The 26,478-nt window shown below is 38.0% G+C and overlaps 1 protein-coding gene across 1 annotated transcript in view; it reads right to left on the reverse strand.

Moving 5' to 3' along the window:
- pemt (phosphatidylethanolamine N-methyltransferase) overlaps positions 1-26,478 on the reverse strand; it is an 80,028-nt gene that overhangs the window by 49,430 nt on the left and 4,120 nt on the right. The window contains exon 3 of the mRNA XM_063481630.2: positions 3,356-3,471. Within this exon, the coding sequence (XP_063337700.1) occupies positions 3,356-3,471 (116 nt within the window). The remainder of the gene's footprint in view (positions 1-3,355; positions 3,472-26,478) is intronic.

Consider the following 26,478-nt stretch of genomic DNA (forward strand, 5'->3'; position numbering starts at 1 on the left):
CTGGCTGGTTGATTGCTGCTAATAGACTTAATTTATGTTAGCTAACCAGTGACAGACCTGCTGACTCAGTGAAAAACAAGGACACTAAATCAAGAAAGGAATCACTTTTATGTTAAAAAACCAGTATGTTTTGTTTGGGGTTTTTTAACACTGTTGGCTAGCCGCACTGAAATGAGAACATTTACCCATTAGCCATAATTTTTCGGTTTGTAAAGCCCTTTATAAATTAAGACAGTGCGGTGGAGAGCCTGTTTGAGTCAGGTGCACTGGTAGTTCACCAGACAAGCTGGAGTCAGACACACTGATGTTTTTCTCAGTCGGGTCAGGTGCAATCTGCTGACAGAGCGTATGTCTGCATAATGCGATCAGCACCATTTTATTCAGTGAAACAGACTTTTTTCTAAGCACACCCAAACAGTTTACATCGTAACAGGTTACTACATGCACATCACAACACAAACATAACCATGTTTCTTACCAAAACAGGGTCAGGAATTCTAACATCTATCAACACGTTCATAGGGAGAATAGATTGATGAGTGTGACATAAAAAGGGCTTGACAGTGACAAAAAACAAACAAAAAACCCAGAGCCTCTGAGGAAGAGATGTCATACCTTTAGAAATTCTCATTGCATCTCTATGAGTAATCACTTCATACTAGAACTGCGGAAAAGCAAAGCCCAAATGTAAGTGAAGAAGATTTTCCCCTCCAGACATGGTATAAATTAGCTTTTATAAATGTAGTGTTTCATGTCCACTTTAAGGTCCCACCAAAGTATACCTTGATCGCAACACTTCGATTTTTTTCTCTTTTAGTCATTCTGTTGTAGACTTGCTGCTGTGCTTGGTATTACAATCCTTTTCCATGACCCAGTTTTGGCTAAGCTTTAGCTATCAAACTAATGGCCTCACATTTGACTTTAGTATACTGCTAAACTCGATGACTGAGAGGCAAAGAGGTCCGGCAGCTCCACAACAAACCCAAATTTTCACCACTCCCCCACCATGACTGACAGTTGGTATGAGATGTTTGACGATATGCTTTGTTTGGTTTTCATCAAACATGGATTTTCCCAAACATTTTCACTTTAACTCGTCTCTCCAAAGGACACTGACCCAGAAGTCTTGCCTTTTTTCCTCTGACAAGACATGGAACCACAGCTTCCTATTCAATATCCTTGTTTGCAGCCTTATATGACTACATCCAAGTTTATTACAGCATTTAATCACCTTATTCACATTTTCTCTTCTTGTGAATGAATGAGTGAGTGAATAAATCACTTTGTCCCACAGCTTTATTTAGCTACTCAGAATGCACCGTGAGTTGATAAAAAATTCTCTTCATAAGCACAAGAGAAAACTGGCAAGACAATTTGGACCAGCCTGTTCCCAAAATGGTTGTTGCCCAGCAACAGACATCACACAGATCCTTTGAGAGAGGAAAAAAAGGCTTGTTGTTGCATTGACATACAGTCTGTGTGTGGTTTTGTTGAGAATCCTTTGTCATCATTTTGACCCACAGGGGGAGGTGTGGGTGTATGGACACCATATAGGAAGTGGTATATGGCAAGCGTGGGGTGATACTGCCACATACAGAACCGTGGGCACAGATAAAGAGCAAGGAGGAAGGAAAAAAGAGCTGTGGAGAAAGCAGAAAAAGAAGGCACAGAGGTGGGACGAAACAGAAGAAGAAACAGAAACAGTTGGCCATCCGACTGGGGTCTGGTGTGTGGGGCCTCCCTGCTGCTGCGGAGTCGGGGCAGTCTGCTTCTCCCCACTGCAGGGAAAAGTGTAACACCACCTGGGTCTGGGTGCAGTTTCCCCCTCCAGGGGCAAGGGTACCTAGACCCGGTTCTTAGAGTACGCTTGGGGAGTGTGATTGTGTGTACAGCGTCTCTTTATGTCTGTCTCCACGTTGGTTGAGTGTGGAGTAATTGCCTATGAGAGCATGAGGGTGGGAATGGATGTTTGTATTTGAGTGTGCCTGTATGTCTGTGTCTATATGTCAGGTTGGGTATCAGACGCCACCTCTCTGGGGACATCTCAGGCCCTCCAAGGTTTGGAGGCCTATCTCCCCCCACCACTTCCCCTGCCGGTGGCAGACGCCCTCAGACATCGATGCGTTGGTGGTTCTTTGTGTCCGGGGGTGGGCGTCCGGGTACACACCGGCTCACTCCTTGGTGGCTGCTTATCGGGGCCTGGAACCTGGGGCTCGCTCGGGCCACTTCGGGGGTGGGGTGCCCTCGGCCTCTCGGCCTGGGGCTCGGTCACTCAGGCACAGCTGGCTGCCGGCGGAGCTCACGGGCACGTCACTGCAACCCCCCCTGGCTTCTGCTCCGCGGCTGCTGAGTGATCCCTCATCTGGGACTCTCCTCAGCTCTTTCTGGGATAGTGGCGCGGCTGCCCCTCTGTTGGTCTTCCTTGGTCTCTTGTGTTCTGGGGGCCTCTGGATGTCTGGAGTTTTGATCTCCTCCATACCTGCTTCATGCCCTGGAGGATGGGACTGTGGCCCCCCACACCCTCTAGCAGATCATTACATTAAGGAACCTTTTAAATACAAGCGCGCTCATGCTCACAGGTGTACACACAGGTGATCACACACACAAACTACACCCTTTTTGGCTCCTACCTCAAAGCACACTGTGCGCTGTCGATCTTACGTGCTGCACAATAATGTTTAATATTAAGTATTTAGTGTTATATTCCCATATATCATTGTGATGTTGTTTATTCTATTACTCTCGTTTTCTTCTGCTTGTTTTCTTTTTTCTTTCTCAACAGGTGATCCAGGTGATCGATATATGTATTTTTTGTCTGCTTATTTTGTTGGTTTTTGTTTTTTGCCCTTTATCCCCGTCCCTCTTCTCCGCTGTTTTTTTTTTTTGTTTTGTTTTGTTTTTTCCCCCCTCTTTCTTTCTCCCTTTTCTTTTCCCCTGTCCCGTATCTAGCAAGTAAAAAAAAATAAAATAAAATAAAATAAACAATAAAAGGTAAATCAAATGGACCATTACGGCAAGGCTGGGATGGTCCATTTGGTAAAGTAAATCCATTGGGCATCTTTCTTCGCCTTTAAACAATAATTCTGATGGCAAAAGAACCAAACGGGACAGGTTTAAAAAAAAAAAAAAAAAAAAGAAGAAACAGAAACAAAGAGTGTAAAAGGGGACAAATTCATGCAGGCTTATATGTCCAATGATGTCCAAGTGACCACTGGATTGGTGAAGGCCTCTCATCCAATGTTATGAGAACTAAGGCTTTCTTTCAATCAAAGGTGAAGTGCAAATTTAAAATTGTTGGACTGGATGAGGGGGAAAACAAACCATATTTTGTTATGGTTAAAAGTGTGTTCCTCACCTGTGGCTGCGGTAAATGTTTAGCAGTATAATGACGAAGCCCAAGCAGCAACAGGCCAGGTAGGGGCTACCAAAGAGCCCAGAGAGTCTTCGTGTACGATGCTCCCATCTCGCCACCTGACAACAGGAAGACAATGACAATGGTACTTACCATAAATATCCAATTAAACTGCATTAAAAACTGAAAGTTAATGATTGTTTGTCACACTATGTCAGTCTAAAAAACCCTCAAAGTTCAACTTTTTAACTCAAGTTTGGCAGAGCTCCAGCATTGCTCTGTGGAGCGAGGACAACCTTCCAGAAAGAAAATCATTTCTGCAGCACTCCACCAATCAGGCCTGTATGGTAGAGTGGCTAGAGAGAAGCTATTCCTCAGTAAAAGACACATGACAGCCCACTTGGAGTTTGCTAAAAGGCACCTGAAGGATTCATCTGTATTCATGAGTAGATCGAACAGGAGGTCCTGAAGCCACTGAAGCCAGTTTTTTGCAGTCCCAGGTCAGTGAGGGAATGGGTTACACCAATTTTACCAAGCAAGCATACTTTATAGTCCATCTACAAGCAACATTCAACCAAGAAAATAAGCTCCATGCAAAATACTGTTCATTATATGCCTGAAACATCTAGGTCATTATCACAACAGTTTTTTTTTTTTTTACAGTATTATGTATGCAATGACAAGATGTGCACATGAAAACATTGGCTTTACTGGCCATGAAAAATCAGAATGCTCTTGACAAAACACTGAAAATGGTCTCCTGGTCAATTTGCATATACTTTTGTGAAGTCTCAAAAGTGCTGCCTTTATCCGCATTTTAATGAAGTTTTCACAAACGAATAAGATTTTCACTGGAAGTGACAAGGATGGACAGGATAAGAATATCAGAGGGACAGTTCAGGTTGAGCTGTTTGGAGACAAAGTAAGAGAGGCGAAGCTGAGACGGTCTGGACATGTACAGAGGAAGAATAGTGGCTATACTAGACAAAGGATGCTGGAGCTGGAGCCGTCAGGCAGGAGGAAAAGAAGGCCACAGAGAGGGTTCATTGATGTTGTGAAAGAGGACATGTAGAGGGTAGGTGTGACATAAGAGGATGCAAGGGATGGGTGAGACAGAGGCAGATACACTGCTGTGTCAATCGCTGAAGAGCAGCCAAAAGAAGCCAAAAGAAAAAGAATAAAACAGGATGCTTTGGCTACCACAGCAGTTTCTCGTATAGAGACAGCAGAGAGAGATCTTGTTTGCTTTTGGTATCTGGCTTTGAGCCTTAAATAGCTAAATATCATGACTTTTGTCTATAGTTTTGAAATGTTATTGTGCCCGTCATAGAGACAGAAGAGTGCTGTTTTTTTGCACATGTTGTTCTGCCCTGAAGCGATTATTTGTTCAAGTTTATTTGTTCACCTCTGAAACAGCTGGTGCATTTCCACACAGCTGTATTCTCTTGCTGGCTATTGACGAGTGTTTATTTTTTTTAAGCTCTTTATATAGTACCGTGCATATCCAGCAGGGAGTGACGCCACAGAATCTTATCTAACTGGTCACAGTTGCATTTTCCAAAACGCACTTCTCTCTCAAGAAAAGGAATGGAAAATAGTCACATCCTACCCATTTATGCAGCACAAAAGGCATTTAACCCGTCTGTCCATATGGTGAACCTTTCAGTGGCATTAGCAACTCAAAGTGCTGTTTATGAAATGACTGAAAAACTTAAAATTACCACCTGACTGTGGGCTAAGGAAATGCATAGATGACTGTAAAAAAAACCCCAAAAACAACAAAAATGAATCCCAGAGGCACAAATGTTACCATGGCAACAGCTTTTCTATGTTCAGGAGCAGCAAGGTAGGAAAAAAGAGGAGGAATATAAATATAAAGGTGAGGTGAAACAAATGTTAAGAAGTGGTAAAGAGTCCTTTATGGAGTGCAGCAATCCCCAGATATAAATTGCATTGTTAATGGGTTTAGCGCTACCTGCTCAAGAGCAATCAGAGGCGGCTGAGAAAGCATGCTTAAGCATGCTGAGAAAACTTGGCAGCTCTCTTTGCATTTTTAGAATAGATGAAAAGATTAAATCAAAGAATTAATCCCCTTCCTCTTTCTCTGCAGCTCATGTCGTCTGTTTTGTTTTTTAAATCCCAGCCTTCAGCAAGCCGTATGCTGACATTTCCTTTTCCTTTCTTTCATTTTTCTTCTGCCTCCTAACAGAGTTCGACTGCTGTGTAATTAAGGGCCAGCAGTTGATGTGCTTTGACTAAGATGTATGGTTACGTCCACAGTTTGATTGCATTGCAGTCTGCTCCACATGGACATTAGCACACAGCGAGCTGGAATGAAACTCAACAATCATAGCTACAGTGGAGGGAATAAATAATAATTAGGTCTGCAGATAGCAGGTTTGTGTTGAAATGATGACGCAATGCATTTTACAAACACATCAACATATTCTTTTACCAATTCACAATGGTTCTTTTTGAGACTCAAAGTAAGTGGCACTGATCTAAAAAAAATAAAGACAGGATGTGTGCTCAATACAAAAATAAGAAAACATTCTTTTATATGCTGGTGAGAGCACTCCATCAGCTTCACAATTCCTTGTTTCACATAATAAACTGACTCATTCTAGCACCTCAATTTTGGGATGAATAACCTATAAAGGGGTCATCTTCTGCTTTACTGCCAGTGTCATATACTTGCTCAAATGTCATCCTGAATTGGTCACTAGAGAAAAAATTCCTGACCAGTTGGCAAAAACCACCTCCTTGCAAATTTTCTGGGGTCACTCATGGGCTGTATGAACATACAGCACTTATTTACACTATGCCCAGCTTTCTGTGCATTGTGCTTCTGGCATGCCAGAGGGTCTCTTATTTGATAGTTGTTGGCAACCCTACCTACACCACTACACCAGACTACAGCCCCTGCTAGACTGTGCTAAACTATCAGTGGAAACAGAAAATGCTGTGCTATATGGGCAGATCCTAAAAGATTCCAGCTAAATGTAGCTAACTAATAAAGCTTAACATGATGTTGCTCCAACGTTGGATGTTGAAAATGTATTTAACAATGTGTGTATGCCAAAAAAGTCGAATATACAGATATAAACGAGAAGTAATTACACCTGTTGATAAAACTGCTAATAGCTATTTGGTCAATTAATAATAAATTAGCTTCTGTGCTAGCACTCATTCTCCTGCATCTAGTCTTTCAGCGAGTCATTCAGGCAGGTTTCCATGTACATCTAATGTTATGTAAGCATATCTGCCCTCCCTACATGTGTCCATTATATCTCTATTATAGGTTTTTCCAGAGTTGACAGAAAATCATAGGAAAAAGTCATGACAACCTGGTAATGCCAGAACTAGGTGATGTCAAAAATAAGAGAGGAAACATTATGTAACCATTCAAGTGTCCCTGATAAAACTACAGTTTAAGCTCTAACTGAATATAAATAAAACGCATAAGAACAGAGATGGGTTCAAAGGAGGTAGAGAGTGTACTCACCTAAGAGAGGAGAAGGACATTTTGTGACCCATGAAATTCTTAGCCATTGATATTAAGATTTTTATTACTTTCTGCTAAATACACCAGATGACTCAGGCTAATCCATGTTATTATACTTTCTACATTAATGTGAAAAAGAATGGATACCCTCTATAAATATTAAGGTTTTATATACTAGGGCATCACTTTTTTTAAAATGCTCGAAAGCTTATTCAATAGGAAAGATTCAATTCATGACAGTACAATTAGAAAAAGACTGAACAAGTATGGCTTGTTTGTCAGGAGGACAAAAAAATTTCACAAACAATGTCTTTTGGACAGATAAGACCAAAGTGGTCATGACTGCCCATAATACACAGTGCCATGTTTGGTGAAAACAGAATACAAACACCTCAAACCAACTGTCAAGCACGGTGGTGGAGGTATAATAATTTGGACTTATTTTGCAGCCACAGTAACATGAACTCCTTTGTATACCAAAAACACTGTGCAGTCCAATGTGAAGCCATCTGTCCAATAGGTAAAGCAACAATGATCCATGCACATTATCAAAGAAAGGTCTAAATAGCTCACAAAAAAGAACGATGTGTTGCAAAACCCAAATCAAATGGTGTGGCAGGACTTAAGAGAGCTGTGGATTAACAAATGCCTGCAAACCTTAATGAACTAAAGCAACTTTATACAGAAGAGTGACCCAAAATTCTTCCGCAACCATGTGAGAGGCTGATAAAGTCATTGGTCCTAAAGGTGCTTCTCCAAGCCAATAAATCCTGCTCTGTTTCTACAATTTGGCTCATGCTGTTGAATAAATAATGACACAGTATCATGTGTTGTTCATCTGAGGTCATATTTATCTGATTATGACCAGATGATGTTTTTACTACTTCTTGATAAGTAAAACCTTTCACATGGCAGCACTTTTTACAAACCGTTTAGAAAGAGTTTGTCAAACAGAAAAACAAGAAAACGCAACGCAGTCGAGAAACATAGATAGATACACGACAATGAAATAAGATTTCGGAAAATTAATAAATAAAAGGATGAGGCAGAAATACTGGCAGTGTCCAGTGGTACCCCTCAGCCTCATAGTAGTTACACCTATGGTATCAATTTCAAAATCCTAGGTGACTTCCTTCAAGTTATCGCACTGACAAGATTTTCAGAAAACATGACTTCCGACCTTTGACCTTGATGCCAAGGTGACTCAGATTCCATCTCGTCCAAGATTTTAAGTAGATGCATCTATGGTATCAATGTGAAAGTCCTACTTCAGTCGATCTCAACTTACCACATTCAAACTTGGCCTGCAGGGTAATGACAATATCCCATTTGCGTTTTACAGCTGAGTACAAAAAAAACTTTAAACCATCTTATAAAGAGATGTTGGGTTTTTTTGGGGTTGTGTTGGATTGGGTTCTACTGTGTCTTTCCCTCTACATTGACCTAAAAAATATAAAGTAAACCATAACGAGGAAAAAGTAACTACTGGCACACGGATGATAAAACACTATAGATGAAATTGCACTGAATGCACTGCTGTTTGGATGTTACAATGCAGCAACTACACATGCACCCCAGGGAGCAGACTTCAAAGAAGTAACAGCAGTGACTAATTGACCATGGTTTCTCTCGCTGTCCATGTCCATGCCAAAAGAGAATAATCATGACTTTCACTGGAAAAAATAAAATGACGACTTTGTATAAAAAAACAAAAAAAAAAACCCACAAAAAACCACAGTCTCATGGCAGTTTGTGCAATAGTCTCTACTTTTAATCTACTGTTTTTGAACACCAATTTTCCATGTCTTTTGTTTCCCTAAACACAAGTTTTCATTGATACAATTCATGTCCATGTAAATAAAAATCTATCACTTTAAAGGGCTAAAATTTCTACATTTGTAGCTTAGAGGGGTTGACATTGGAGCAAATCCTTTTGCTAGATACATGGATTATATACTTCATATGTATTATTTAACTTTTAGTAATTTAATTTAATAAATATTAGATCTTTATTTAAAATTATTTGGTTATTTTAGGTTTCGGTTAGGACTATAAATTATTCTATCTACTGTATCTACTGTAACTATCATGAAAAAAAAGATTAGCTTAGCTAGAAATGTATTAGTGATCTCAAACCCAACAAACATACCTCCAACATCCATATTAGCAGGCCATTTATGTTAGTACACTCTCTTCTGAGCAGGCAGTGGGCCTCTAAGCCTCGTTCAGCCTGATTTGCAACCATCCACTGGGTGATGGCGTATGCTAAAAATATTCATATGTTCTGTATGCAGACTACTGATGTTGCTATCAAATCATCAATCAAGCGGTGAAACTAACAGCAGGCACAGATGAGGAGAGTACAGGCAGTGGCGCCACATTGGGAGAACTAGCAGCTCTTCAGCACAAATTCAATCAAGGCTTAGGTAACAGGCTACTCCTGCATCCCCATCAGCCCACTTAAATCTGGGATACAGGCACTTGATTGGACTTCAAGTCAGGACAAGAGATAGATGGGACCATGTCTAAGGAGCTGAAATGGGAAAACATAGTTAAAAGTAGCCCTAACTGATTATTACCTTAAGACACCCTCTGCAACATACTAACAACAGAACTCCAAGCAGAATCTACGGCATGCATGGAGTTGATCATTTTCACACCCTCCAGGCAGAATGTCACCTTGAACTTTAGCCTCACAAGAAGCTGAAGGTTTTTTGCATTTGTGTGTCTGTGTCTGTGTGTGTTGCACACTGTATTAAAAGACATGTAATGGAGAACAACCTGCACACAGACACAGCCAAGTACATTAATGCGTGGATGTGTGCCATCCTGGAGTAATGAGGAGAAAGAGAACAAGAACATGGACAGAACACATGGATACACAAACTGGTGAGCATTTGATTAATTGTCTGTCAGGACAAAATACATGAAGCAAACTAAACTTACACATACGGACAGATTTCTGGAGTCCTGTAAGATTGAGATAAGACTGAACATTTGCATAGTTTGAATCACTTATAATGTTATTGTGTGTAATCATTTATTGCCCCCAGCAGATGAATAACAAAAAACAATGCAAACAAATGACGCCTTTTTGCTACAGGCTGCTAGCAACAAATTGATCAAAGATACACTTTAAAAACCTAGTCTCTGATTAGTGGTTACTTATGTGTAGATATAATGCTACTTTGGTTAAGTATGAATGCATTGCACTGAGGAAGATATAGAAAAGTCTTGAAAGAAAACCTTCACTCAGTTAGGACATTAAAAATGAATCACAGGTAGGTTGTCCATCCAGACAAAGCTGGAAGCATATGGCCTGAGCAACAAAGCAGCTGCTGAAGAAGATTAAGTTCATCCAGTTGGCCTAGCTGGTCTCTGGACTTTAATTCAACAGAAAATCTACTGAGAGAGCTGAAACTTCAGATATCTGTAAAAATTCCCATTGAGATGTATGGAAACTTGGTGTCTAGCTACAAGAAATGTCTGACAGATGTGCTTACCAACAAGTTATTCCACCAAGCTGTAAATCAAATACTTATTTCTCTCACAAAAATCCACATTAATTTAGATAAAAAACAAACAAATAAACAAGCAAACAAGCAAACAAACAAAACATCTATTAAAAATTACAGACTGCTTTGTAAATGGTAAAAATCATAAATTCACCAGGGGTCAAATACTTTTTCCCCACTGTCTATCTAAGTAGGTTCAAACACCTCTACAGTGATTATATGTTGCTCTAATCTTTTAGTAGTTGAGACTATTAATTTGTGGCTAATTATTCTACTTATTTTACAGGATAGAAAATAGTAACAGGAACAATGAAAGATACTTTTTGTACTAGTTTAAAGTCTAATGAGATCATGCCACAGGCGCAAGAGGACGACTATTATATCACCCCAATAATGTCACCAAAAAGGATTCAGCTGATATGCTTAAAGGCTTTGTAAACACAGACTTGAATGCACGCAGATGGGAAGACTAAAGGCCTAAATGCTCTCCTTGTATTATTTTGATCCGGGTCATAAAGATAAAAATAAGAGAACAAAAAGAAGTAAAAACTGTTTGCTGCTTCAAAGCTGATAGTGTACCCAGTTTGTTATGGTCACAGTTACATCACACTGCCCTCCAGTTGCAAAAACATTTTACACCGTGACCTTGAATACTCTGTCTTTGGTGTTTGTTTGAGTTTCGTTGGTGTTTGTTAAGTTCAGGACACACAAATAGCGCGATGTGATCGACAAAGACTCTTTTTTTTACAATTAATGACCTATGAATTCAGAACAGGAACTTTTCTGACAGTCCTTTCATCAACAGTATAGCAACTGTATTGTCATATAACTTTTGTTTTTGCTTATTTAATGAACAAAAAAAAAAAAAAAACACATTTAGAGAATAGTTGCCTGATATAATTCACGCATTTTTCTACATTTTTATGCAGACTTTTTAGTAACCATTCCATTACTAAACTGTTCATCCTATACCCTTCTACAGCTATAACTTAAATACCACAATGCCAATCATAAGGCCATAAAATGGATTTTCTATTAAAAATTGAAAGGTATACACCAAAGAAAGAAAGAAAAACTACACTGGTTAGAATGAAGTTTAACAGGGGTATTTGAAAACCTAATATCAGCATTGGTAATATGAAAATCCCAAATAATGGCATATGCATTATTTTCACAGATGATTTGTGCTGACATCAGCATTATTAACACAGAAATCTAGTGTAGCATATTAATGATTTTGTGTCATTGTTCTGTTCTATTGAAAAAAATATTGTTTTAAAGAGTTCAAAGAAAGAAAGTGCCTATGTCTCCCAATCACTAATATACTCCTTTAATGTTTGGAGATGAGCCAATGGATACTAAAATTTTTTTCCTAATTTGTGTGACCCTGACCTCGAAGACTTTTGCATAACTAAAATTTTATTATGTTTACCCATATGATTGGAGCAGGATTGGCTGAAATCTTTGGCTTCTATAAGCTATAAAAACTTGAGATTTTAAGACATATTCATGCAGTGCGTGATTTTGGAAACCTTATGTCTTTAATGTGACATCACAGGGCGATGGATTAGAAAAATAACAAGTGTGGCATACAGCTCAGCCCATGCCCTTTCACATGATATATTACCCGATATGGTTTCCTTCAAATTTATGTTAAGGTCAACATTTACCTTGGGCCCTAACAATGAAGATCAACGTCAAATAATTAGCCAACCTAGTTAGTCTTAAAGGCCTAGTATATTTCTGTGAAGTTTGAAGACCTTGCGGGCAATATAAAGTTTTTACTGATTGTCACATTTGGTGTGACTTTGACCCGATTTTCACCAAAATGATTTTCACCTCGAGCTCGAGGAGACTGCTAATAGACAGACAGACAGACAAATGGAACTGATTAAATACTCCTGGTCTTCCGTGGGAGGAAAAATCCCATAATGACAAAAATTTAACTCTAAGCAGGAAACTTCGCTCCAGTCCTTCTGTGTAAAAAACTAAGTATATGGATGCCCGTGATTCAGTGACTTGTTGAACCACATTTAGCACCATTAACTTAACAAACACCATTTGGGACAAGCCTTAGCCGTTGGACAGATTACCGTGCATTTTACTCTGAAATAATTTGGTATACAGAGAAGTTCATGGTCAACTGAGTAACTGCAAGTTGCCCAAGCCCTGTCAGTTGGTATGAGATGTTTATGCTGATATGCTGTGCTTGGTTTTTGCCAAACATGGCACTATGCATTATGGCCAAACATCTCCACTTTGGACTTGCTGTCCAATGGACATCAAATTCCAGAATTTGTGTAATTTGTTTAGATGCAACTTTGCAAACTCAGACACTGTGCCATGCTTTTTCTGTTTGTTTGTCCCCCCACCCTCTTAATTCCTATAGAGCCAGCAAGTGTGTACTTAAAGTTGTTAAATTTCTGTGAAAACAAAAAAATGACTATATCTTAAAGACTTCGTTCAAAAGGCCAATTTGAAATGCCAGCATCAGTTTCTTTTAACTATAGCAAATCAAACAGCATATCAGACTTTTAATGTGACAACCAGAAGAAAACATCAACAATCTCGAAACTGTTTCCATTGTGCCCACTGGTGTGACTCACCAAAACATGCAGACATTAGCCTACGCTGTGTAGGTACATCTAAGGTCACGTCATCCTTCCAATCAGTGTAATTGATTGCAAGTGAAAAAAAAAGTCTAGTGAATAAAATTGTAAAAGCAATGAACTGAAACTTTAGTTCTTCACTCTAGCGATAAATACACGAGTATCTCTTGCATCGCTGAAACAAATGCATCTGCTTTTATTGACTTCAGTCACTTGAGGTCAAAGTGACTGAAGTCAGTGAATTTTCTGACTAGAAGACAAAGATGATGATTGTCAAATCTCTGGTCACGCTCATGGATCCAGCCATCTCTTTTAGCAGTAACACTGCACTCTACTAAGTCATTGCTATAATATCAGAGAGTACCAAATCCAAGTTGGTCAAAGCGAATTGACAGAATATTGCTGAAAAGGGTGTGGTCCTAAACTCAAGAGAGTCTCTAGTTGTCATCATTTTTGTTTTGCCCTGACCTCTGCTGACAGCATTAGCTGATAAGCCCTTTCTTTCCTCAAATGTAGGTCACTGGGCAGCACAGACCTGATGACCGACACCATCTTAATATGTAGAGAGAAGCTCACATGACTATTAATATGCTGTTTGCTTTAACAGTTTTATCCTCACATACGGTGGGATTAATAATGCATGTGCTAGGTGGCATAATTATTTGTTCCACTAAGACTGACCTCTATTTTTGAGGGGAGAACTGGACTGGATATGTTTGTGCCATTACTTTTTTTAAATACAAAACAATACATATTTATTAATCAAAATCAACATTTGCTTAAACTAAACCAGAAGTTATTTACTTTATATCTTTATAATATTTACTGATTTCTTATCCAATAATCTGTTATCCAATAAGTGCCATAGGAGGCCAAATAAGTTTTAGATTTCGCCATTTAACACACGTCTTCAGTAATCAAATCTAGTTTTTACCAACTGCGCCTTATTGCTAAGGCTAAGCACTATGTCCCTCATAAAGATCTTGTAAAGCTCATTCATGCTTTTGTGACTTCTAGATTGGATTACTGTAATTCTCTCTACTTTGGTCTTCACTCCGCTCTCCTTCACAGACTTCAGCTTGTCCAGAATGCTGCGGCTCGCCTCCTGACTGGCACTAGAAAGCATGCCTCTATCACCCCTGTTCTTATTGATTTGCATTGGTTACCCATAAAATATCGCATTGAATTTAAAATATTGTTGCTCACCTTTAAAATTATAAATAATTTAGCCCCTCGTTATCTTGTCGATCTTCTTAGTCTACATGTCCCTGGGCGAGCCCTCAGGTCTTCAGCCCAATTACTCTTGGCTCAGCCTAGATCTAGACTTAAATCTAGGGGTGATCGTGCTTTTGCCTTGGTTGCACCAAATCTGTGGAACAACCTTCCTATCGCTATCTGTGCGTCAGACTCCGTTTTATCTTTTAAATCCCGTTTAAAAACTCATTTATTCAACATAGCTTTTCCATCTAGTTAGCGTCCCTGTTTTATATTTGGTTCAATTTCTTATTTATGTATTTTATCTTTTAGCTATATCTGTTCTTAGTAACTTTGTTCTTATATTCCCTTCTATTGCTGTATAATTAGTGCCCTTAACCTGATGACATATGTGGTACTTTGTTAATAGTCTTTTATTTATTGTCTTAATTTCCTGTTTTTATTGTAAAGCACTTTGGTGCACCGCTGGTCTTTTAAACGTGCTACACAAATAAAGTTGTATTGTATTGTATTGTATTTATTGTGATGGGGTGTACAGTCCTGCCATAAAGAGTCATAAATTACATTTGAACTGTTGTAAGAACTACTATTCCATTTCAATTACCTTAAAAAAGCATTACTTGTAACATATTTTTACCATATTACACCATACTAATGCTTAGAACCCATATTTAAAACCTATCTTGAATTTATTACTACTATAACTAGTATGGTATCCTTTCAGAATGGACCAATTATGCACTGGCTTTGACATAACTAATGACGGGACAAAACTGATATATGGTATCAGTTCAGGGTTTTATACTAGTGATAGTATATAGTTACTAAAGATAGCAAAGAGTTTGAGATTAGCTAAAGAAAATGTCAATCTTACTAATGTGACCTTTATACAAGCTGATGTGAACGCTGTTACTTTTGTTGGTGAGCGTGAGTTTATCTGGGAAAGCAAGAACCTCTCAAAATCCGCACAACAGCAACTCTCTTGGTCCCACTTTGGACTTCATGTCCTAGCAGACTCTTGTCACAGTTAAGTGCACTGATGTTGGGTATGAACCCCTAAAACACACATACATGTCCATGCAGCCTCTGTCTGTATCCGTTTCTCTGCTGATAATATTCAAGGACCCAAGAAAGGGAGAAGAAAAGGACAGGTGCAGGAGGACCAAAGAGGGAAGGGCTCAAAGATGTAGCTTAATACAGAAAAATAAGTGGCAGCCACAGAGTAGGGCAGTCAAAACTGGAAGCTGAAAAACGATATAATGGCTTCTATCTTAGGATCACTTTCAGTGACTGGCTTTGTAATAAACAAACCTGTATGCACTATACTTGGTGTATTCGTCCCAAGATTTTGCTACTACATCCACATCATTACTTCAAAACTCAGCTTTCAGATTCAGATTCTTGATCAGTCTCAAATGTCATTTGTAATCTGAATTTTTCTCTCAGATAAATGCCCACTGACATGAAGTCTGTAATATTCTTGAGATTTATAATTGAGTGATTTGTATATATTAGTGCTATTTCTTACATTTGTAAACTCTAACATATTGTATTATTTAATTAGTTTAGTTTATTACAGTTACTGTCTTGGAGCAACTGTAACCCACATAACTTCTTTAGTGATTAATAAAGTATTCTGATTCTGAAAAAGAAAATATTGATATTCACGCTAATAACACTCAGTGCAGCCTGGTGAGTCATTACAAACAGGGTGGTATTCCTTTTTCTTTGTCCTTGTTTTGTTGAACTAAAATGGTGAGTTGTACCGGACGTGTTCATTTCATTTTAAACTCATCGTAGAAAAATTAGCAACAATAATGTAAAGGGTACTAATGAGATTTAAGGTATGAATGGAGATATAATTATTAATGCCTGATAAGTGATTAATTATTAATCACTTACCAGTCTCTCACATTGTTGCATAGAAATTATAGCCCATTTGTTTATACACAGCTCTCCTAAGGTCATGACACAAAATTCAACCAGGTGGATGTCTGAAGGTTTCAGTTATTTCAGGCAGGCTTTAGCCGTCAACCAGATGGCCTCACATTTGACTCTTTGGTGTACAGAGGAGTTTATGGTTGACTCGAAGCCCAAAGTATCACCCCTCCACCACCGTGCTTCACAGTTGGTATGAGGCGTTTGTGTTGACATGCCATGTTCTTTTTGAGAGAAGAGACGTTCGCCCAGAAACTCTTCCAACATGCCATACCTACTCAGTCTTTTCCTAATTGTACTGTCACAAACTTTAGCATTTAATACATTGACTGAAGCTTGTAGAGTCTGATATGTAGTTAAATCTAGTTTCTATCAATTACGTCTAATCTCTAAGGCCAAGCCCTATATACCACATATGGACATAGCCAAACCCATCTGTTCTCTGATTGGATTGTTACATTTGTGATTGACATGACATTGACCAATCAGATGAAAGGAAGAAAAATAGGGTCAAAATTCGTACTTGTAACTTGCAGCGTTACAAGTACAAACTCCAGTCCACACACAAATCTTTTTTACGCACACATAAATTCTTTTTACACATACAAATCTTTTTTACGCACACACAAATTCTTTTTACACATACAAATCCTGATTTACAAGTACAAAACTGATTTACAAGTACAAAATATTTATGACCACATTTTGAGCCCATATATCTGTTATTGCTCTTAATTGGTTCTGTGAAACACTTTGGCATACCTTTGGTTTTTAAATGTGCTATATAAATAAAATTGTATCGTATGTAGTTCTTGGGTTTTTTGCAAATTGTCTGAACATTGGTATGACCTTTTGGTGTTATTGTTCATTCTGCTAAGGACCAGATATTATTTTATTATGTCCTGATTTATAAAACCTTAGAACTAAAAGAGGATTTACTTTCTTTTAAGGTCTCTCAATAGGGCACGTGTATCTGCTCCTCTTTTGATAACATTCAAGTGCCAAAAGAAATGGAAAGTGAGAACAAAAGGACAGATGGAGGACTAAAAAATATGTGGTAGTCATAGAGCAGGTCAGTCACAAATAGAAGCTAAAACACTGGTAGGTAGGCAGGTAGGTAGGTAGATACTGTAGGTAGAACCAGTACAGCAGGTACTTGTGGTGACAATAACAATAAACTAATAATAATAATAATGCTAAGTGTGAGCACTCACTGCATTTGGTACAGGTCATTACTCCCACAGTGTCGGAAGCACAGAATTCTCTAATGGTGAAGGACTAAGCTTTCTCTTCATTGGCTCTACGGGGCCAACCCCAGTGAAACAATCCCATAGCATTACCTGTCCTCCAGCAAATGTTACAGTGGAGTCAGGCAGGTAAAGAAGCAGGATTCATCACTCTACAGAACACATTTCTCCTGCTCCAGAGTCCAGTGGTGGTCTGTTTTGAATTCTGTAGTCATTGAGTCTGTAGAACATTACACTGCATTACCTTGGCACTTGATGACTCCACATTGTAAGTTTACATGGTCTGCTGTTTCATCGCTGAATTGCTCTTAAATGCTTCCATTTGCAACAATAAAACACAATAAAACACCAGGATTAACATTTGAAGGACCAAAGTGTTTTGGGGTTGTTGTTGTTGTTTTTTTTTTTCATTTAATCCTGGAAAAAAAAATATCTCGGAATATCTCGGAGGGAAGAGGTTTCACACACTCACTTGTTGCAACGGTGGCATCCTATTACAGTACTGCGCTACTTTGAGCTTTTTAGAGTGACCCATTCTTTCCCAACTGTTTGCAGTAGGTGTCACAAACAGTTGTGAAGGTGGGTCAAGGTAGGTGCTTAAGTTTTGTGGGAGTCTCATGGCAATGGGACCAATACCTGACTGTAGAGATTGAGAGATGTTAACCAAAACTTTTGTCCGTATACTACAACTTAATAATAAGAGCTTTTTATTCTGTTACCTCATTATCTATATTTTCTTTTTCAAACTTCAGAATATTACAGTCTATCTCCTGGCAATCAGTCATTTGCAGCAAAGACAATGTGTTAAATTATCATTATTTATATGAGCCCCTGTCTGGGTTCAAGTAGACTTTGTCAGCCCCTTTTCCACAAAATATAAGCAAACTGTTTTGCAGGCAAACATTTTTAAGGTCATCAGAACATGCTTTGCATAAAAACCTTGCTTTACCTAGAGCCTGAAGTCAAGTGTGAATTCTAGCTGGAATGTGAGCCCAAGGTAGATAAACCAAGAAAAGACAAGCTGACCACTTTCCTACCAGTGAATTAGATACATAGCTCCAAAACATGCATGTAATGCCACCTAAAAAAGATTATTTCTATGTGAAAACAAAATGCGAATGAAGCATTTGTTTTACAATATGAGCAGAAATGTCATCTACACAAACACATGGTATACTGTACATGGCTGTTGCCATGGAAACTCATTCAAGGGTTTCAGTGATGATAGATGCAAATGGCATAAAAATAAAGCTTTAAAAATATCAGTGTCACCATCCCTTTTCTTTCACCTAGGTGCTAGTTTTAGAAAGAGAGGATGTAAGCAGAGAGCAGAAAGAGGAGTGTGGGACACAAACCTGTCCATGACTGCATAACCGTGACTTAAAATCATTAATACCCTGCTTTGCCTGTGATTCTTTTGAAATAATAAAGATTGTATAAGGTTTCAACTAAAAACTTTGAGGTACAGGAATGACAGGCTAATATGAATTACTTGAGTCTTTTCGTCATCAATGCCCTAGTGGTTATGCAGATGGGGCAGTGTGGATGAGAGAGCAAGACATACAGCAAAAAGTAAGAGTAGAGCAGTAAAGCAGAGATATAACACTATGTGGAATGGTGGTTGGTGACGAATCTACTGAGACCATGTACAGATCTGGATCTCTCTTTAAAAAAAAAAAAAAAAAAAAAAATTATGTAAAAAAAAGAAAGAAAAAAGTTATACATTAACTTAGCAACAATCTAGACAAAACTTACGCAAAGGCTAACACTATTATGTTAGGCTAATTTAGCAACAGTTCATGCGAGTAGTGGGTAGCTATTGTTATACAGCATGTAACACTGTGCGTATGTATGTATTGCTGATTCCGAAATCTGATAGTTATGCCACTATCTTGGTATTTCTACCAATTATCAAATTTCTGATATTGTGACACTCCGCCAGCAGACTATGAATGACTTTCAAAGGTTACCATGGTTTTGTGCAGCGAAATTGGCAAACACTGCACAACACATATATCTCAGCTTTCTGCAAATTTGAAACTGCGTCTAGACTAAACCATTACACTAGGACTGGGCGATATATCAAGTTTTTAAATATATCGATATATTTTTATATGAGATATGAGATGTGACAATATCGTTTATATCGATATAGTCTATGTTATGTTATAATTATACTTGTGGAGCCGCAAGTTTGCCTCTCTTTCGTCCACTTTTGTCTCTACGCAACGTTACTCTGCCTCGCCTCTCTCCTTCACGGAACACAACTCCCCCTCCCCCATCGTTTCACCTGCAGGCAACGACAAGATGGACACGGCAGCTATCAAAGAGGAGCTGGTCGGTAAAAAGAAAACATTTGGAGATTACTATTTTAGTGCTGTCAGCATGACGTTAACGCCATAACTGCATTAACGGGGCAAATCTCTGTTAACGAGTTACCGTGGATCGCCCCGTGCGTGGGGCTGGACGACGTCAACGAGTTAACGAGCTAAACGGGCTAACGCGTTGACGCCTAAAATCCTTTCATTTTCTCAAAAATCGACAGTGTGCCTTAAGTATGAATTCTGATTGTGCTTACTGATCGCGAACTGATTTTATGTGGTACACAGTGCTCAGAAACCTTTCAAAAAATGTTTTGGTACGACTTTGGTAAGCTACAAAGCCTCACTGCTTGATGGATTGTTGGAGCATTACGGCTACCGTAGTCTGGAGCCTCGCGGAGTGATACGTACTGTGCTTCAACGTAATATTACCGTATTGTGTGTGTATAAGGACCACAAATGGCACCTGTTAAGAGACACGGTTACAAAGAGGATTTCAAACTCCAGGCTGTCTGTCACGCGGTAGAACTTGGGAACAGAGCAGCTGCGAAATCTGTCTTTGTTATTATGCTCAGCATCTTTTATTTTACATTTTGACTGCACAATTGTGAGCTTTTTGTTATGCACAAAAACAAAATTCTTTTTATTTTATTTATGGAGCATTGTTATTTAATAAATGCTGATAATTTATTTCTGAGTAATTTTTTCTTGTACATCTACGCTGTATGTTAATAAAAGTGCCTATGTGAGATTTGGGACACAGCTTTGACTAAGAACTCTCTTTTTGTTCTTACTTTATGGCTTTAAAAAATATCGAGATATATATCGTATATCGCCATCCAGCTAAAGAATATCGAGATATGAATTTTGGGTCATATCGCCCAGTCCTACATTATGCGACTAATAATTTGTTTCAGCCACTATTATTGTTGTTCCTTTTTTAAAATACTTGTGTAGTAAGCACTTTAACAAAACAATAAGTAGCAATTAGTAGTATAATTAGTTTGTAGTTATATAAAATGTTGAGACAGAAAAGTCTACATAATTTTAAAAGCAGTTAATATTTATAAAAATCTATTTAAAAAAATAGAAAGCCTTGTAAACAACAACTGTTAAACAAATTCAACTCTTTTATAAAGGAGTTCACACTAAAAGTGTGACATTACTGAAAAGCAATGTAATGTATTCAGGTCCTCTTCTGCCGATAAGTATATAAAAAATATTTACTGTCACTCTGAATCTAGTAGCTAGCACCACTTACTCTTAAGTAAGTGGTGCTAGCCAACACAAAAGAACTTACTATTTTTTATACAAATTTCTTCAAACCAGTGTAATTTTGAAAGTTAATTTTGATTTAGTTTTACTCATAGTCTTTTGACTGAAATGTCATTTAGTTTTAGTTATAATTTAAAAATCTGAATTCTTTCAGTTTTAGTCGGCTAATCATCATCAGATTATAGTAGTCTAGCTTTACTGCACAAAGAGATTGATGAAAGTGTCAATACATTTCATCATAGTCCTTGTGCATTAGGTTTTATTTAGTTTTCATCAAAAAAAAAAAAGTTTGCTGACGAAAACTATGATGAAAATTATTGGTCAACAAAATTAACACTTTTTATAACACTGTTTGATCGAAGTGGTATGACTGTAAAAATGCCACAGATTATGAAGCTTACACACAGGACAATTAAGCCCATTCTAGCTCCTAAAAAGCACAACCATCATTTAGACACTACATCCAAACCTTTCAGAAATTACACCATGCATGCCTAAGCAATCAAAGAACTTGCTTATAAGAGATGATTCACATTTAGAAATCATGAGTAATTAACAATTCCAATGAAATGCTAATTAGCAATCATCACAGTCAGTGTTGCACTGCAATTAAGAGCATATTCAAGTTTTCTACACAAACTGCAGGCGCAATATCTGGACTGGCAGAGATATATTGCCGTCTTAAGTCCATGTACCGGCTCTCAGACAGGGTACCTGAGTCAGTGTATAGACCACCTACATACACACACAGGCTCAAAGCCCACACTGTGCAGGTGTTGCTGAGGTCAGTAATGCCTGCAGAGATTCAACCATTCCCTACACACAAAGTGCACCATGCCCAGAATTGGTGCAACCACAGGCTGATTTCTGGGGCCTAAAGCTCAGGATTGTCCTCATTTCATAACAAGGTCAATGTGTCACAGCCTCACTCTGGCACACTGCCCTCCTGGCCCTGCTGAGCCTGCAATTTTAGACCACAAGTTTTCCAGCTCTTTCTTTAATTCAATTTCCTGGCACTGGATGTGTCATGGATTAAACACACAGCACTAAAGAAAGAGAAAACATGGCTGCAGCGGGGTCTGTTTTAGAGACAGATAAAATTGTTAACAATTGGGCGTGATCCTGAATATTTCAATGCTTCAAAGTGGTTGCTGAAGCAACATTCATTACAGCAATATCAACTCTGGAAAAACTCTGTTTTGATTGGGTTTCTTCAATCAAAACATTAAATGTCTTAAAAAGATGATGTCTGATCATGGCTGCAGCATTCTCGAGGGAGGAATCGGTTGTGATCGGCAGTGTATTTCAAGTACAACTATCACGTGAGCGTCATGATCCTTTTTATGGATTTAATATTCTATTACTTTACAGGTTATACAATAGACATTATGAAGAACTACTTTAAGAAGTAGGTGGATTGCTTTTGCTGCTTTACCAGTGTTTTTTCTCCTTTCTTTTGCACCCCTTCTTTTGTGATTTCACCTCAAGTATGAGTCATCCTGGTAGAATTACTCACAGCACTCTGACAGACGCTCTTGTTCAGGTGAAACTTTACACTGTCATTCCTGCAGTCGCAGACTTACTGATCATGGTTTACAGCAAGGATAGCAACCTTTACTATGAAAAGAAATATATTTTTTAAACATTTTTTAACAAAAAAAAATGGTGCAAAACATATTTGAGACTGTTGATGATACCATTTAACACCTATGACTACTCAGTAGTTAGCTATTTACGATTATGTGGTACTTCATTTTAGCATTCAATACAATAATATAGTACTGTGAAAAAGTAATCTGTTTGCATTTTGCTTCCAAGGATCCAGAGAATTTTTGTAATTTTTTAAAGTGGCTTTGAACAGCAATCCCCCAGGCTTTCCGGGGGTCTTTTATAGGTTTTCTTTGGACACTGGCTGCTTTTTCATTCATTTTTAGTACAGCTCTTGTACTTGACCATTTTCAAAGACCATCTTTAGTTTTTCAAGCCACTTAACACTGACTTATTAATCATTCAAGGTTATAAATAAGGCACCTAACTGACAACCCATTTTAGATTGTATCTTTGGGTACTTTGTTAGTAACAGCCTATCACAAAAACACTTTATCTGAATCTATGAAAATGCCAAATATAATGTGATAACAATTCAACAAGCCTAAAATAGTGTTATTATTATTTTTTTTAGTCAGTAAGGTTAATGCTGCAGAGCAATTAGCCAAAAACTTGGCGTATGTCAGCATGGTGTGCAGTGTAATTTTAAAAATGTGAGAAAACTGGACAAGTGGAGGCATAAAAAGAAAAAGTATCAGGTGAACAGTATCTGAAAGTCATGTCTTAGGAAATGAGAAAGAAAAAAATCCATTTACTGTTTGCTGAAGCCTCAGCAGAGACGGTTCAGGGGAAAGGTTGTTACAGCAAAGGTACCTGGGAGAAAAGGCTGAAGTATGTCAAATTACACCCAATCAGTGGGAACTGATGAATACAAATGTGACATTTTTGGTTCAAATGTTGAGAGTTATAACAGTCAGTTTCTACAGCTATCTTCATGGTTTGGTTTAGATTGATGATCATTTTTTTGGTCATATGATTACTGATTGTTACAGAGATTCTGAAATATCGTAGTTTTATGATATTTATCATGGTTATAAATCACTGGTTTGACATACGGTAGGGGGGTATCTCTCTGACATGCGTGGGACAACTTCTACATTCCAATATGAAGTTTTATAAATAGCAGCCATTAGAAGATGGCAACTCTAGTATTATTTGCTGGTTTCTGCAAAAATCAAGTCTGTTTTTATCATGTTTGTTGAGCATGTGTTAGCAACAACCTCCGATTTGTGTTTGACCAAAGGTAGAAGGTTGGACATTCTGATGTGTTTGTGTTTTTCCTCCTGATGTAGAGCAGTTAACCAACCTTGCATTTTAAACACCATTACGTGGTTTAATTTGAAGATTAACTGAAGCGCGACTGGACTTCATGTTGCAACAGGGCAGCTACTCTGTGCTTCATCTCATTTTAGTTACATCATCCAATTCAGTATGAACGTTGGAACAGATCAGGAATATTTTGTTGCATAAGAAACACAATTTGGAAACACCAGGATAGCGTGGCCTCATATGGTGATAAAAAACAGCTCTTCTTTATTTGTGTAAAGTTTGAGTGCAAATGGGATAAAGCTTCCTGACTGGTACCTGCCGAGCTGCGATTGCTTTTTTACAGGTCGAACCACGTGTGGGTGCACGTATTCAATAGGACCCCAACTGCAGACTTATATCTCTATGCCGAGACTTTTAATAGGTACTTGGAGTTTTCTAATAAAAAGCTGTGTGACCAGGAAATACAGATTTTTTTTGCACTCTAAAACAACTTCTACAGAATGTCTCTCACCTGCTGATAGAGTTGTTGAAGACCATTATTCTAAAACTGTTCCACAATTTGTAGACAGATTTTTGCAGATTGGTGAATTTCTGCCCAAACTCTCTAGGACACCTTCTGCCGTTTCTTTTTAGTATGACTTACTTTTCCTGTCTATTTTTACAGGTTGCTGCGATAAATTTTAAAGCATGCCAATATTTTTCTTGAAATTGTAAAATGTCTCACTTAAAACTTAAAATAGTTGATGTTTTTATGTTCTTTTGTAAATAAAATATGGGTTTATGAGTTTTGCACATCTTTGCTTTCTATATTTATTTGCATTTAGTAACCCAACTTTTTGGCATTATGGCTGTAGTTTGTTATTTAGGCATTCACACTCAGATCAGCTGGTTGTTGTGTTTGTAGTTTGTAGTGTGCTGTCAACAGACAAGATGCAGAGTGCACTCTAGTAGACGAACTATGTAAAATCTACATTTGTAACACAGTTGAAGGGTGTTTCTTATGCCTCTTCCCTATTTTTTAATTCTCATTTATTAACAGTTACAAATATTAATACAATTATTGGCTGAATATTGGCAAAAAATATCAACCACCGATAAATCTTTAAGGTTTTAACCTTGACAACCCTACATAAAACTTATGGTAACCTTTTTTTTTTAAAAAAAAGAAGAGTACTTGTGGTTCTGAAATGTCTGGTCCAAACTAGACTTAATAAAAAAGAACCTGCACATAAAAAATGAAATTTTAAATAACCATCAGCATTTTTGTCAGTCAGTTTGGTAATAAAATGTAAGTGTGCAGAAAGGACTGTCCTTATTTTCCTGACATACTCAGACAGAATAGAAATGTCTTCTTAGGAGATCACATCTAAAGAATTTGGTCCCAAAGCCAAAAGAGGGCTGGGAATGTCTTCCAAACTGTTCTTCAGTTGCCTTTAGTCTTACCCGGACATTTAGGCTCCCTCTGAATGTGCAGCAGTAAACAATTTGCGTTCTTATAAGTGTTCTTTTGTCACAATGCAGTGTGATTCTGTCACCTAAAAAATCTGCAGACAGCAGACAGACCACAGGATAATTACTGGGTCGTTCCATACTGCAAAACATCTTCAGCTCAGACGCTTTTGCTTTTACAGACTCTCCTGTCAATTCAACCCTCTCCTGTTGTGTTAAACAACTAACAGGGCACCGTGTACCTCTCACTGCAGCTGTTAAAGCAAAAGAAGCTTCATGTCCTTGCTCATTAATCATAAAGTATACTGGCAACTTTGAAGTATGAGAGTGTTGGAAGCTTTCCAATTAAATGCTCATCCTTCTTAGAGATAATTCAGGCTACAACATCTCTAGGGTACATTTTTACACTTTGACTGTGTTAAAATTAATTAAGTAGTCTAAAAATATTATATATTAATAGCATATAAATAATATCACACTTGCCAGTTTGCAACTTTAAATTTGGTTATTGGACTGTATGTAGTGCTGGCCATTATGTTTTCAGAGAATCTATTTAAAATGCCCCAGAAGGCACCAACGGCACAAAAACTAAACATTGAGGAGGTCTAGCTTGATAATTTGAAGTAATAGATGCTGTCTAGGCTATGTCAGTCAAAGTGGCCACGCTCCTAATTCAGTTATCAAGGGTTAGGGTGCAATGCTGATACACTGGTGCCTTTGTTAACCAGCCTTAGGTTGCCACTAGAGGAACTGCAGTTTTTGACTTTTTGACACTTTCATCAGGTAGCCTGCTTTAATAAAACCTGTCAGAAACTGAATTAAACATGTAGATACAAATACACTTAAACAAAACAACACAAAAAATAAATTCTGGCATGTTTATATGTATAATATTACTTCACTGTATCATTATACATATTAGTGTCTTTATACATTCACAAGATGCTAACCACACTAGATGGCTAACCCAAAGCAGAAACATCCCATTTAAAATGGCCACTTCTGGCACATAGATAATAATGGATAAAATACAATAAACTACCTTCAAAGTAGAAATTCTCAAACTGGTAGGTGTTACATCACATTTCACCTCTTTAATTATTATTCACGCTGTTCTCATTGAAGCAAACGTTTTCCTAACTGCTAAACTGAAGTCAAAGTTAGCAGCTAGTTGG

The sequence above is a fragment of the Pelmatolapia mariae genome, linkage group LG8, assembly GCF_036321145.2.
Source record: "Pelmatolapia mariae isolate MD_Pm_ZW linkage group LG8, Pm_UMD_F_2, whole genome shotgun sequence".
NCBI lineage: Eukaryota > Metazoa > Chordata > Actinopteri > Cichliformes > Cichlidae > Pelmatolapia > Pelmatolapia mariae.